The 14,137-nt window shown below is 35.3% G+C and overlaps 1 protein-coding gene across 1 annotated transcript; it reads left to right on the forward strand.

Annotated features, from left to right (window-relative positions):
* Nucleotides 1-9,202: 9,202 nt before the first annotated feature.
* LOC149162522 (putative leucine-rich repeat receptor-like serine/threonine-protein kinase At2g24130) lies at nt 9,203-10,216 on the forward strand. Its single transcript, XM_089435203.1, has 2 exons — nt 9,203-9,914; nt 9,999-10,216. Exons 1-2 carry the CDS (start codon nt 9,203-9,205, stop codon nt 10,214-10,216), a joined length of 930 nt encoding a protein of 309 aa, XP_089291329.1.
* The last annotated feature ends 3,921 nt before the right edge of the window (nt 10,217-14,137 follow it).

Here is a 14,137-nt window from a genome sequence, read left to right on the forward strand (position 1 = left end):
CAAGTAATACCATCAACAAATAATAGAACATTGTCGTGCAATTAAGTAAGTGTTTCTCCAAGCATGTCATAAAACGCAACACCAAGTGACATGTGAAGCCCATCTTCCTCAAGCATAAGAAGACCAAAATTTAGAAATTTAAATGAAATTTATGAGCAAGATGAAGTTGATAGTAGCATTGGTCTGAATTCCTTATTTGCATTGTTTTTTCATGTAGATGAACCAATCCATTTTGAGGATGCGGGAAAAGAAGAAAAATGGGTTGCGACATTGGAGGAAGAAATAGAAGCAAATAGAAAAAATGACACATGGGAGTTAGTGGACCTTCCGCAAGGAAAAGAAGTCATTGGAGTGAAGTGGGTCTATAAGACCAAGAGCAACATTGAAGGAAATATTGAAAGGCATAAAGAAAGGCTAGTTGTCAAAGGATACAAGTAGCAACATGGAAGAGATTATGCAGAGACATTTACACTAGTCGCAAGGATGGAGACAATTCATACAGTAGTGTCGATTTCTACACAACATAAATGGAAAGTGTATCAAATGGACGTTAAATCAATGTTCTTGAATGGAGTGCTGAAAAAAGGAAGTATATGTTGCACAACCACTTGGTTATGAGGTAGAAGGCCAAGAAGGCAAGGTGTATAGGTTGAGGAAAGCTCTTTATGGGCTTAAGCAAGCACCACGTGCATGGTATTAAATAATAGATGCTTACTTATGGACAATGGTTTCGACAAATGTGACAGTGAGCCTCCTCTCTACATCAAAGAGAGTGACGATAAGATTCTTATTGTTTTTTTTATATGTAGATGATTTGATTTTTAGAGGAAGTGATGATTTCTTCATCACTGATTTCAAAGAAGTCATGAAAAGTGAGTTTGAAATGACTGACTTGGGGTTGTTAAAGTATTTTTTGGGCATAGAAGTGAAGCAAACAATAACTGATATTTTTATTTCTCAATAAAATTATGTAGCAGACATTTTGAAGATGTTTAATATGAAGAACAACAAGCCGACACCGACTCCCACTGTCATGGGGTTGAAGTAAGAAAAGAATATTGCAGCAACAATGTCAATATGACATTGTACAAAATTATTGTGGGCAACTTGATGTATTTGACTGCCACTAGGCCAGATATAATGTATGTTGTAATCCTAGTGTAGAGGTTCATGGAGACACCCAAGGAGATGCAATGGTAAGTAGCCAAAAGGATCTTAAGTTATGTCAATGGGAAAAAACAAGATGGTATCATGTACATCGCTACAAATGATTTTAGGTTGGTTGGTTACACTGACAGTGACTGGGTAGGAAGTGTCGATGAAAGAAACAACACATCAGGATATGTTTTTCATTTAGGTTTGAGAGTCATTACATGGGCCTCCAAGAAGCAACCAATAGTGTTATTGTCAACAAAAGAAGTTGAATATGTCACCGCAATAGCAGCTGCATGTCAAGCAGTATGGATGAGAAGAATGTTGGGGGATCTATGCCACAAACAAGAGGGAACAACAACTATTTTTTGTGACAACACTTCTGGAATTTCACTATCAAAGAACTATGTTTTTAATAAGAGGACCAAGCACATTGATTCTAAATATCATTTTTTTAGAGAATTGATTAAGAGTGGTGAAATTGTGTTGCAAAACTGCAGGTCATAGGAGCAGTTTGCTCACATTGTCATAAAACCATTGGCATGTGAAAATTTTGTTTATCTCAAAGACTATTTGAGAATTGCCAATGGTGGAAGTTGTGATTAAGGGGGAGTGATGGAAAATTAATCCTAACCACTGCGTTAAACACATTGACATCAACCATACTTTCCAAGTAGATTTTATGCAGGTTCTGAATTTTGTTTGCAAGCTAAAGGACAGAAGTTCTGAGTAAGGGTATGATTTCTCCATTCCCCAACACATAAGATCATTCCGCAACACACATGAAACATTTAAGAAGGAATGTGTATTCAATGAAGGTTTGGTAAATACAATGGTCAAAAATTTACTCCACAACCATTACTTGCAATCCACAACCTCTGAAGTTTAGAAAATCATTCATTGTCTACAAGTGTATATGTTTTGATAAATATGTATGAAGAAGTCTTTAGTTGATCATTGGAGTGTAAGTTTGAGAGGTGAAGAGAGAAAATATTGGAGCAAATATTGATGGGCACATGAGAACACGTTCTTACGGAGTTTTACAGAGAGTTACTCTGTAACCCCTGTGAACCGTAAATCACAGTAAGATGTTTTATTTACTTGGTGAAGGAGCTGCAACCTCCATATGAATGTATTTCATGCACTAAGAAATATAATCCAAAGTTTTATTGTGTTGCTCATCCATTTTACTCTGTTTTTACTCAATTCTAGTGCGTCAAATTTATGTGTTTTTTAAGCCTTTGTTCAATTGTGATTTGTTCAGCAACTGATAATTTGATAAATTTCTTTCACTCTCCACGAAATTATCACCTCCACGCACAAATTTATGTGTTTTTTAAGCCTTTGTCCAGTTGCGATTTGTTCAGCAACTGAAAATTTGATAAATTTCTTTCACTCTCCACGAAATGATCACCTCCTAGGTCTCTGGCACATCACCAAACCTGGAGGTATACATACAGACATTGCAATGTAATTTTTATATACACACATATCTAGATTATAGGAAAAGGAATTAATACATCACTATTATTGATACTCACTCAATTGGGACATTGTATTGTGGATAGTGTTTTGACAAGTTTCGTGCGAGGTGTGGGATGAAGGTGTTTTGAGAATTTTAATGGTTAAAAACCTTATTAGAAAAAACTTTGGAAGGAAAGAGGGCAATTCACCTAGAGAATGAACTAACCCTTGGTGACCACCTGAAACATACAAGGACTCTAAGTGGTTAGTAGAGGAGTATAAAACACAAAATGCTTTCAAAAATAGGAAATCATAAAACCCATGAAATATGTCACAAATGCCTAACATAGTGATTGAGAGAAAAAACACTCCAAACATAGTCATGTTAAAAGAATAAGGAAAAATGAAAACATTCAAGAGGTGAAGTAAGCATATCTGTACCTACGCCTTCCCATTTTACTAGAACAAAGGGAAAAGACGACTCCGGAAGGAGAGCAAACCCATTGTTGAATAGAATGCAACATGCTGATTAGAGTAAAGGGCATTAGCACTGCAGAGGTTGTCAACATGTAATAATGGAATACATCTCAATAACGTTGTAAAGAACTTCAAATCTACCGAGATGTCGGCAAGGAGAAACATGGCCACCTGTATAGTGTCAAGCATGTCTAGGCTAATGGAATAGCCTGGCACAAGCACGGGAATGATGGTCACCACATCCAGATAGGCCAAGTTGCACATCTTAACACATGGTGGCTCTTCCACTTCAATTCCTGACAAGCCTTTAAATTAAAAAAAGTGCAGTTGTCGATATTGGTTTAGACGAAGCATATTCCAAGAATATCAAATCTCCTACGTTTGTTAATAATTTAACACCCGCTCATCCACCTCGGGTTGAAATAGGAGAGTATTCCACTAAATATTATTAACTAGTTGTTTTTTGGAAGCTTTTCAAGTGGGTTTTTCTAGTCTAATTTCTCTAAAATCGAGAAGGAATTTATTGAAATCACAAGTTTGATCGTAACCCTGCACAATTGAAGTGCCCTACAGGCTTTTGAAGGTCTTGAATCGATATATACAGTCAAAAAACAAGTTTAAATAACACAAATCAAGATATATTTCACCTCAAATGTTTCCACGAGATTCGAGTACCAGAAAATCCAAAAACATCACACTAAAAACAACTCTTATTATTAATAATAAAATAATAATAATAAAGAAATAATAATAAATAATAAAACAATAATAATTATTTTATTATGTAATAATAAAAATAAATATATTAATATTACAAAATAACTATTTTAATAAAAATATTATTATTATTATTATTATTATAGTGTTAAAATATTTTTTTGTTATTACTAAATAATTATTGTTTCTATTATTAATTAGTATTACTATTATTATTAATTTTTTAAGGCTTCATATTTCAATATAAGGTGGATGAGGATCTATTAACCTTTTTTACTTTTATTTTAATTGACAATCTAGATTGCTTAGTCTAAATGCTTATCAAGGGCTATAATATGTTATAGATTTTGTTAGGTTGCATGGACTTCTAATCAATTTAAAAAATTAGATGCAAAGTGGGTGCCCACCCACTAATTTCCTAAAGATTTGAAATTATTTCAATTCTAATAAGTTCTTCCATGTTAAATTCCACATTAATAACATTCATTTACATATAAGAAAATTTAATTTAGCAAAATGGTCTATTACTTTTAATAAATTAAAAAAATTATATTCTTGCCAAATAGCTCCATGCCCACCAATTCCCTAGGCATTTTATATTATTCCAATTCTAATAACTTCTTCACTATTATTTATAGCATTAATTTATATATAAGAAAATTTTATTTAGCAAAATGGTCTATTTTACAATAAGATGAGTAATTCCTTTTTGCATTAGTAAGGAATTTTTTGTGTTGCAATAGTTTTTTTGTTATATTTATGAAGCCTCCGACCATATCAACCACATTAATATTTTTAATGTGTTGAATTGAGACTTATGTGATCCATATCAAGTTTACGAGAGATTTTTCGGCGTAAACCACATGATATTTCATTTGTCGACGCGTTTCGAATCAACCAGTGTGGTTCATCGTCACGACAAGTTGAAGAATCAGATCAAGCTTTGCATGTTAAATAGTCAGAGCAGAACCTCCAACGGCTATAATTCTCAACCAGGCAACGACTATATTGACCAATGGCTAAATTTGACTGGGGATCAGTTAGTTGGACCAGGAGCATAAAAATAAGTTAATTTAATATATTAAAGGGGAAGTTAGTTATATTAAGTCAGAGGGACATATGACTACACCTTTTATATATATATATATATATATATATATAATTTTATTAAGATAATAGTTAGTTATAAAAGGTATTAATAGTTTAAAAATAATAATATTAGAATAAGTCAAGGGTTGGAAAATATTTAGATATAATTAATCGTATATCTAATTGTTAAATTAACTTATTATTATATAAGTAATTATATTTTCTATCAGTTAAAATTATTAGCATAAGCCAAAAAACGAGGGGCGGGGGGAAGGGAAGAAAGCGACTAGGAAGAGAGTGCTGGGACCCAGCAACTACTGATCTTCCAGCCATCCTCTCTATTGAGATTGCTCGGCCTCTTTTCAATCTCAAGGGCTTCCCTAAATTTCCGATGATGGAACTACGAAACTCTAGCAATAACACTAGCCTCCTCAATACAAACATGATGTTTGGTTTTTTCTGCATGCTCTGCTAAAGCAGAAGACTTGGTTCTCCTATGCTTAAGGTTAGCTGTGTGCTCACTAATCCTTTGATTAATGGAGTGACCAGTCTCACCAATATAGGGGGTCCCACAAGAACAAGGGATAATATATACCCCTTTCATATCCTTAGGGTTGATAGGATCCTTCACTGATTTGAGGGACTTACGAATGGTGTTAAGGGGCCTAAAGGTCACGGGGACATTATGTATCTTAAGAATCCTTGCAATCTTATCAGTGGTCCCCTGAACAAATGGAAGATGGACACCTGGAATCCGCTCCTTCGGTTCTCTTTTAGTTAGAGAATTCTTGGCAGCTTTGAGGAAAGCTTTATGACCCATGTATCTACTATAACCATTCTCAACAAAGACATCAAGGAGATGGGATTTTTCCTTCTCAAAACTCTTTTTAATGTGGTTGTACTAGTTAATATTAGATCTATACCATTAAGTTCTATTAACATTTTTCAACCACATTTACTAATGTGGTTGTGTTAGGGATTTCCATGTATTTTATTATAAACCCTAGGGTTTTTAGTATTAGTCCCTTGGGTTTATAATCCGTTGGGGTTTTAGTATCAAACTCTCCGGTTTATTATTCCCCTGGGTTTATAATATCAATCCCTAGGGTTTTGTTAATCTAAGGGTTCATATTCCTAAGGTATAATATTGAAACCCCAAGGGATTATAAATCCAAGGGACTAATACTAAAACCCAAGGAATTATAAACCCAAGGGAATAGTATTAAACCCTGGGGATTAAGATTATAAACCCCAGTGAGTAATATTAAACCCAAGGGATTATTAAACCTCAGTTTATTAATCCCTTAGGTATAATATATCTTGGGTTTATAATATTGAGTTTATAATATTTATCCCCTAGATTTAATATTATTCCACTAGATTTATAATCCCTTGAGTTTATATTTATTAGTTTATAATCTCTAATTATAAACCTTACTATTATTAATTAATATTACTAGAATCAATTAATATTAATATTACTACTATTATTATTAAATAATTAATTTATATTACATAATATCAAATTAATAATAATAAATAACATTTAATAATAATAATAATTTTATTACAATAGTTTTTTGTATTATTATTTATTTATTAATGGTGAATACAAATGAAGTCTTAGACTATATCAATCACATTAATATTTTTAATATAATTGTGTTAATTTGAAAATATACTATATATATCTCTTTATAGAAAATTATGCACCATATAATATTAAGTTGCTGATTAAATATATAGATAATTTTTTTTAATTTAATATTAATATATTTATATTTCTTTTAATTTAATTTAGATTTTTATTATATGTAGATAGATAGATATAACTTCTAAATTCAGGTTTATCATTTCACATAACAGATTACAATTAAGGAAATATCAAATAACCAAGAATATTATATAAATATATAAGTTCAAGAAATAAATGGTTTAACTTTTATATATTTATCTAATGCAATTATGAAATAATCAAATAACAAATAATGTTAGGTATACAAACCGAACATGAATTTTTAGTTGCTCATTTCATCAAAAATAAAGATAACTATATGCGGTCGCTGAGATGGACGACATTGTCACCCACACGACTTGAGTCAACCAAAACGGAAAATCCACGAAAATTCTCTGCCCCAGGAGACGACTCGTTCGTTAAGAGAAGAATTTCTCAAATCTATTTCATATCCACAATGCCACCATTGCACTAAGAAAGCCCAAACCGAGAGAAATTATCTATTTCCCTAGTTTTATCGATCGCCGATCTGAATAACCGATGGCAACTTCCAGGGATTGCATCCGCATCACCACCACAGTAATGCTCATCTTTGTTTTTGCAAATAGCCATCAGATTAATAATTATCAGAAAAGTCGTGAACGAGTGGAGGTCGATATAGAAGCCCTGCAAGCATTCAAAAGCTCCGTCACATATGATCCTTCTCACGCCCTGGCCAACTGGGATGTTGCCATTATTCATGTCTGCAATTGGACTGGTGTCACTTGCCACCCTCTGAAACTGCGCGTATCTGGGCTAAATCTATACAACATGAGCCTCCAAGGGACTATTCCTCCACAAGTTGGTAATATGTCGTTCCTAGGCGTGTTGAATCTTGCTTATAACTGTTTCTCTGGCACAATCCCAAACGAATTGGGCAAGTTAGGTAGCTTAAAGCGTCTGTTACTTAATAAGAATGACTTGAATTGGCCATTCCAGAGGCTTCAAAAGATTGTATGGCCCTCAGGCTGCTTAATCTGTCTTTTAATAATTTGAAAGGGAGTATTCCAAGTGGTCTCGGGCAATTGCAAAACCTGCGAAATCTTTCACTGTATTGAAACGAATTAACAGGAAAAGTGCCTGAATCCTTGGGAAATTGTTTTGCACTGGAGATTCTGTCTCTGGGACATAATTCCCTTAACGGCACTATCCCTTCTCAGCTTGGCATGCTCACTCGAGTTAAAACTCTATCTCTTCGAGGAAACCAGCTCAGCGGAGGAATCCCGCCTTCTCTGCTTAATTGCACGCAATTACGCTTCTTATCCTTGTATGATAACAGGCTTGCTGGTGAAATCCTGTCGGAGATAGGAACCAAGCTCTCCAATTTAGAGGTTCTTCTTCTCTGGGGAAACGAATTAAATGGTTCTATTCCGAAATCTTTAGGAAATTGCTCTCAGCTTCTATGTCTCGAACTCACTAACAATTTCTTAACAGAAGGCATACCTCAGGAATTTGGCAAGCTATGGCTTCTACAGATACTTCTAGTCAATGATAATCACTTGGTTAATGCGGAACCCATTCCCATATTTGGAGCACTTTCTAACTGCACTAATCTGCAAACACTCGCTCTTGCGAACAATGATCTTAAGGGGGAGTTGCCTGGAAGCATAGGCCGTCTTTCTCAAAATCTTCTTTATCTCTATTTGGGTGAGAATCTTTTCAGTGGTAAGATACCCCAGGAGATGCACAACCTCACCGGATTGATTCTGTTGAGTCTAGTGGACAATTTGCTCTCTGGAGAAATTCCTTCTGCACTAGGAGGGCTGCCTACTCTTCAGCTGCTGGACCTCACCGGGAATAACCTGGAAGGTAATATTCCCTATCAATTCAGTCAACTGAAAGCTCTGTTTGAACTAGACCTTTCCAAAAACGAGTTTACTGGAGAAATTCGTGAGGTTTTTTCAAGTTTGCAGCAGCTAAGAAGATTAGATCTCAGCCACAACAAATTCAGTGGTAACATACCGGACAGTATCGGGGATTGTTCCAGTCTCGAGCTTCTGGACCTCAGTTACAACCAGCTAAGCGGTGTGATGCCATCGAAAGTGGCTAGCCTTCATAACCTACAGTTCTACATTAATGTCTCGCATAATGCACTCACAGGAAAGCTGCCTGCGGAACTGCGAGGAATGCAAATGGTTCTCGCAATTGATCTCTCTGCCAATAATTTTTCATGGAGCATACCTGGCTAGTTAGTGAATTGTGTTGGACTGGACTACCTTAATATTTCTAATAATTCATTGGAAGGCACGATTCCGACATCAATCGTTCAAGTCGCTGGCCTTCAAGATTTGGATCTCTCTTTCAATAAGCTTTAATCTTTCCGGTCCCCTGCCTCGCTCTTTAGAGAAATTACAGAAGCTTATGCATTTAAACTTGTCATACAATAACTTCACAGGAGAAATATCATCCTCTGGAGCTTTCAGAAAACTGAATTTTACATTATTCTTAGGGAATGCTGCACTCTGTAGCAGATGGATAGAGATGCCCCCTTGTAAATTCCATCATGATTCCAAGAGAAAGATAGTTATCATGGCCACCTCAGTTGGCTTAACTTTGCTATTTGTATCTTGTCTACTCTTAATAGCTTTGATATATTTTCGTAGTAAAAAGTTTGCATTGTCGGAAACTATTTCAGCGAGATTAGGGAGGATGCTCAGGAGCCAACTCTGCCGGACGAAGATTGTTAGTGAGGAAGAGGTTAACAGAACAACTAGTGGTTTCAGCGCGGATAACATGCTGGGACGTGGCAGCCATGGGTCACTGTATAAGGGTGTATTAGACAATGGCACAATCGTTGCCGTCAAAGTTATACAGTCGGCCACATCAGGAGGAGCCTACAAGAGACTTGTAAAAGAATTCAAGACGTTGGGCAAAGTCCGACATCGGAATCTGGTGAGAATGGTGGGCGTATGCTCAGGTTTGCAGGTTAAATATTTGATTATGGAGTTCATGTTGCAGGGAAGCCTGGATAAGCATTTGTATTGTAGGGAAAATAGTTGCAAGTTAAGTCTAAAAATATGGCTGAGCATTCTCAAGGATGTGGCTCATGGAATGGCATATCTTCACCATAACTGCTCTCCCGCCATTGTTCATAGTGATCTAAAATCTTCCAACGTTTTATTGGATGAGACGATGACGGCCCATGTTGGAGATTTCGGTATTTCACGCCTCATGATATCTGCAGAAGGGCAGGACGACACCTCAAGTCTTGTGATAGGATCTGTTGGTTACATTGCACCAGGTAAATACTGATACACCATAGTGTATGTCAGATATATATATCGATGGGTCACTGATAAAGGTTTTATGTATAAATTGATCACAGAATATGGTACAGGAGGGCGTCCGTCATTGAAAGGGGACGTCTACAGCTACGGCATCTTGGTGTTGGAAACGATGACCGGAAAGAAGCCCACAGATCCAGTTTTCTCAGAAGAAGGGCGATCATTGCAGAGTTGGATGGGTGATGCATTACCTGATAGATTGTTGGAAGTGATTGACGGGAACTTGGTGGAGGAGATTAGAAAGGAAGAAGATGAATAACAGGAATCATGTGATGTACGTGAAATTACGGGCCATGGAATTGTTGTTTGGTTGGTGAAGATAGGTGTGATGTGTACCAAAAGAGTGTTAAGCTCCATTAAGTTCTTTACCAACTGCTGCCTACAATTGTGGAAGCCAACTGCAGTCTTTCCTTAATTTCTGGAAACCAACTGCAGTGATTTCCTTAAATTAAGGAAATCAACTGCAGTTAATTAATTTTCTTGTTGGAGCTTCTGAAGTGGTCCATTACTCCATCTGGAGTTCTCTACCTTGATCTATGGAACACCTGACACATAGCCATCAGAAGCTTGATGGAAGCTTGGCTATAAATTTATCTGTTTGGTCCCCAAGCTTGTATCTCAATCCCCTTCAGTTTTTTACACCATCTAGCTGAGAGAGCAGAGCTTGGAAGTGCCTTCAGACTTTCTGTATTCTTTTCTTTTTGCTTGGATTGAAGCTGGAGTGCTGAAGTAAAGAAGCAAGTGGACTGTGGTTTGCATCAAGAACATCACCAATGGCTGGAGGTAATTTATTTTCTGGGCATTAAAACGATTCTTTCAGTTTTTTCCGCATATAGAATCGTTGTTGCATAATTGCATAACATTGGTATCAGAGCCCATCTTATTTATCTCTGCCTTGGTGCGATTCGAATACTTTGAAATGATTTAATTTGAACCGTATACAGAAAATTATTTTCATTTATTCCACTGAATGTCTGAGTACAGAATCGAACTGGGTACCTTTCATTTATATCTATTGTAACTACGGTGATGTGAGTGCGAAGAGTTGGATTTAAAAAAATAAATAAATTAATTAAATCAAAAGACAGGCATTTACTTGTAGCTCTTATCATAACACCAACCCTTTCGAGTTGAGCGAATGAATTTGTAGATGTATTCTTAGCACAATACTTATCGGAAAGACTGAGTGGGTAAAATTAAACGTTTCAGTCATATTTACAGTATGAAAACCTAAGAAATAAAACTAGTATATAATTTAAAATAGAGGACAAGAATATGACAGAATCGCGGAAGTGGAATAAATATTATTCATAATTTATTTCTGCAGCATTGAAAACTTGGTTATTTGCGGGCCCATATTTAATTACATTGTAGAATTCCGGAAATATTTGGGAATGTGATGGAGACCCGTTAAGTCCATGATTGTAGATTATAGCCAAGCTTCTTCCCACAGAAAAGACATGAAAACGATATTTTCAATACGTTGTGTAATTGCATTTGACCGTAGAATAAGTGGTTCACACAGATATTAGCGGACAGATTCCTCTTATTATATAATTAAGAGTAATCGACAGTTATACGTTTATGAAATGTTGGTTAAGTTTGAAGTTAACTCATCCTATGATGGGAGATAACGTGAATGTGGGAGACTTTGTTTATGATACACGCACTTAGTAGGGGTTTAATAATGACGGAGTTTTATTCAAAAATTTTACTGCGATTGACTGAATAATGAGCGTGAAACAACCTTGCTTGCAATTCAAGATTTTGAAAGCTAGTTACCTTTCTTTAATCGAACGCGTACTGAATAATGTTCTCAGCGCTGCATTCGCTTCATTGAAATTTAATTTAAATTTAATTTTAATTTTATTTATCTTGTGAGCAAAATAGCTTGTTTGATGGTCTATTTTTGTTTTGTTTATAAATTGAACAATCAATTTGCAGTCATTTACGGTAATGTTGATTGCTTTAATCTTAATTTTGATTTTGTGAAGAATTATTACAGTTATATGGAGTTTATTTAAAATGTCATTTTGACTTACTCCTTTCAGTAAACATTATTTTTCTCTCTGGTTAAGTTTTGTTTATGCAACAAAAATAATGTCTAGTGATCCATATAATTTTAATTAATTAGAGAATAGCCACAGCATCTTTAATTAATTAAAATTATATATTTTGATTGGTTAGATCACATAAAGATTATTTAGACATTAAATTGTAATTAATTAGACTAAATATAATAAATTTTATCCCACAGGAATTTTTATTATATTTATGTAATTAATTAGGATAAAATTTCATAACCTACCCACAGGAGTTATGAATTAATAAGTTTTATCATAAAGTTTTATTGAATCTGTTTGAATTGAAAATTTAGCCCACATGCAATTTTTATGTCATTAGATTCAATTTTTGAGCGTTATTTACATTGGTAAAACATGAAAGTTTATTAAGCCTCAATTTTAACATAAGCATGTGATTTTTAATTTTGATGCAGTAGTACAACCTGCAAATTTCTCTTAAATTCGTTGTGACATTCCCGAACTTAAGGGAGATAACTATAAGATTTGGAAGGAGAGGATTCTCATTCATTTAGGGTGGATGGACATAGATTATGCTATTAGGAAAGATGAACCATCGACACTCACTAATACCAGCACTGCAGCGGACATCACGCTTTATGAACGATGGGAGCGATCCAATCGTCTAAGCATGATGTTTATTAAGACTAAAATTTCAGCTGGTATTCGTGGTTCCGTTGATCAGCATGAAAAGGTTCGAGACTTGTTGAAGGCCATTGATGATCAATTCGTCACTTCAGACAAGGCACTAGCAAGCACCCTAATCATGAAGTTCTCATCCCTAAGGCTCACCAGTGTGAAAGGTGTGCGCGAGCACATCATGCAGATGAGGGACACTGTGGGTCAATTGAAGAAACTCGAGGTTGATATATCGGAGTCCTTCCTAGTGCACTACATCTTGAACACCCTTCCGCACCAATATGGACCTTTCAAAATCTCATACAACACACATAAGGATAAATGGTCAATTAATGAACTCATGACCATGTGTGTTCAAGAGGAAGAGAGACTGGTGATGGAACTGGGAGAAAGTGCAATGCTGGAAACGCGTGGAAAGGGAAAATCTCAAGCCAATTGGAAAGGGAAAGGTAAAGTACCTCCCCAAGCCGATATCAAGAAGGATTCCAAGTGTTTCTTCTGTAAAAAGAAGGGACACATGAAGAAGGAATGCGCCAAATTTAAGAAATGGCTTGCGGACAAAGGTAATTTAATATCATTTGTTTGTTATGAATCTAATATGGTTAACGTTAATATTAACACATGGTGGATTGATTCTGGATCAACAATTCACATTTCGAATTCCTTGCAGGGTTTGAAAAACCTAAGGAAGCCAGTGGGAAGTGAGCAAAGCATCTTATCAGGGAACAAGATGGGCTCGCATGTAGAAGCTATAGGAACATGTTATTTAACTTTAAGTAGTGGCTTTTTTTTGGAATTAGAAAAGACCTTTTATGTTCCAAGTTTTTCTAGAAAATTGATTTCAGTTTCAAGGCTTGTACCTTTTGGATATTCCTTAAACTTTTCAGCAAAATCTTTCAGTCTATTCTATAAATCTGATTATGTTGGGAATAGTATTTTGTCTAATGGTCTTTACTGCATTAATTTACAAAACAATATCACTTATGATCAATGCATGTTCACACTGGCACTAAAATATGTGTTATTAATGAAGATTCCTCTAAATTATGGCACCGGAGACTAGGTCATATCTCCATAGAAAGAATTAAAAGATTGGTAAATGAAGGGGTACTTAATACTCTGGATTTTACTGATTTTGAGACTTGTGTGGACTGCATAAAGGGAAAGCAGACCAACAAGTCAAAGGAAGGTGCCAATAGGAGTTCAGACATATTAGAGATCATACATACTGATATATGTAGTCCAGACATGGAATCACATGGTCAGAGATACTTCATCTCCTTTATAGATGATTACTCACAATATATGTATCTCTACATGCTTCATAAAAAGAGCGAAGCATTAGATGCCTTTAAGATCTTTAAGGCTAAAGTAGAGAAACAATGCGGCAAGCAAATTAAGATCGTGAGATTAGATAGAGGTGGAGAATATTATGGTAGATACACAGAAGATGGACAAGC

This window comes from Pinus tabuliformis, chromosome 5_2 (assembly GCF_031772625.1).
Source record: "Pinus tabuliformis cultivar Carrire ecotype Pingquan chromosome 5_2, CPIR1, whole genome shotgun sequence".
NCBI classification, from domain to species: domain Eukaryota; kingdom Viridiplantae; phylum Streptophyta; class Pinopsida; order Pinales; family Pinaceae; genus Pinus; species Pinus tabuliformis.

Excerpts from the sequence above, each read along its gene's own strand:
- LOC149162522 (XM_089435203.1), top strand. The coding sequence starts at position 9,203 with ATGGCCACCTCAGTTGGCTTAACTTTGCTATTTGTATCTTGTCTACTC. Across the intron at positions 9,915-9,998 it reads TGTTGGTTACATTGCACCAG|AATATGGTACAGGAGGGCGT; the intron begins GTAAATACTGAT and ends AATTGATCACAG.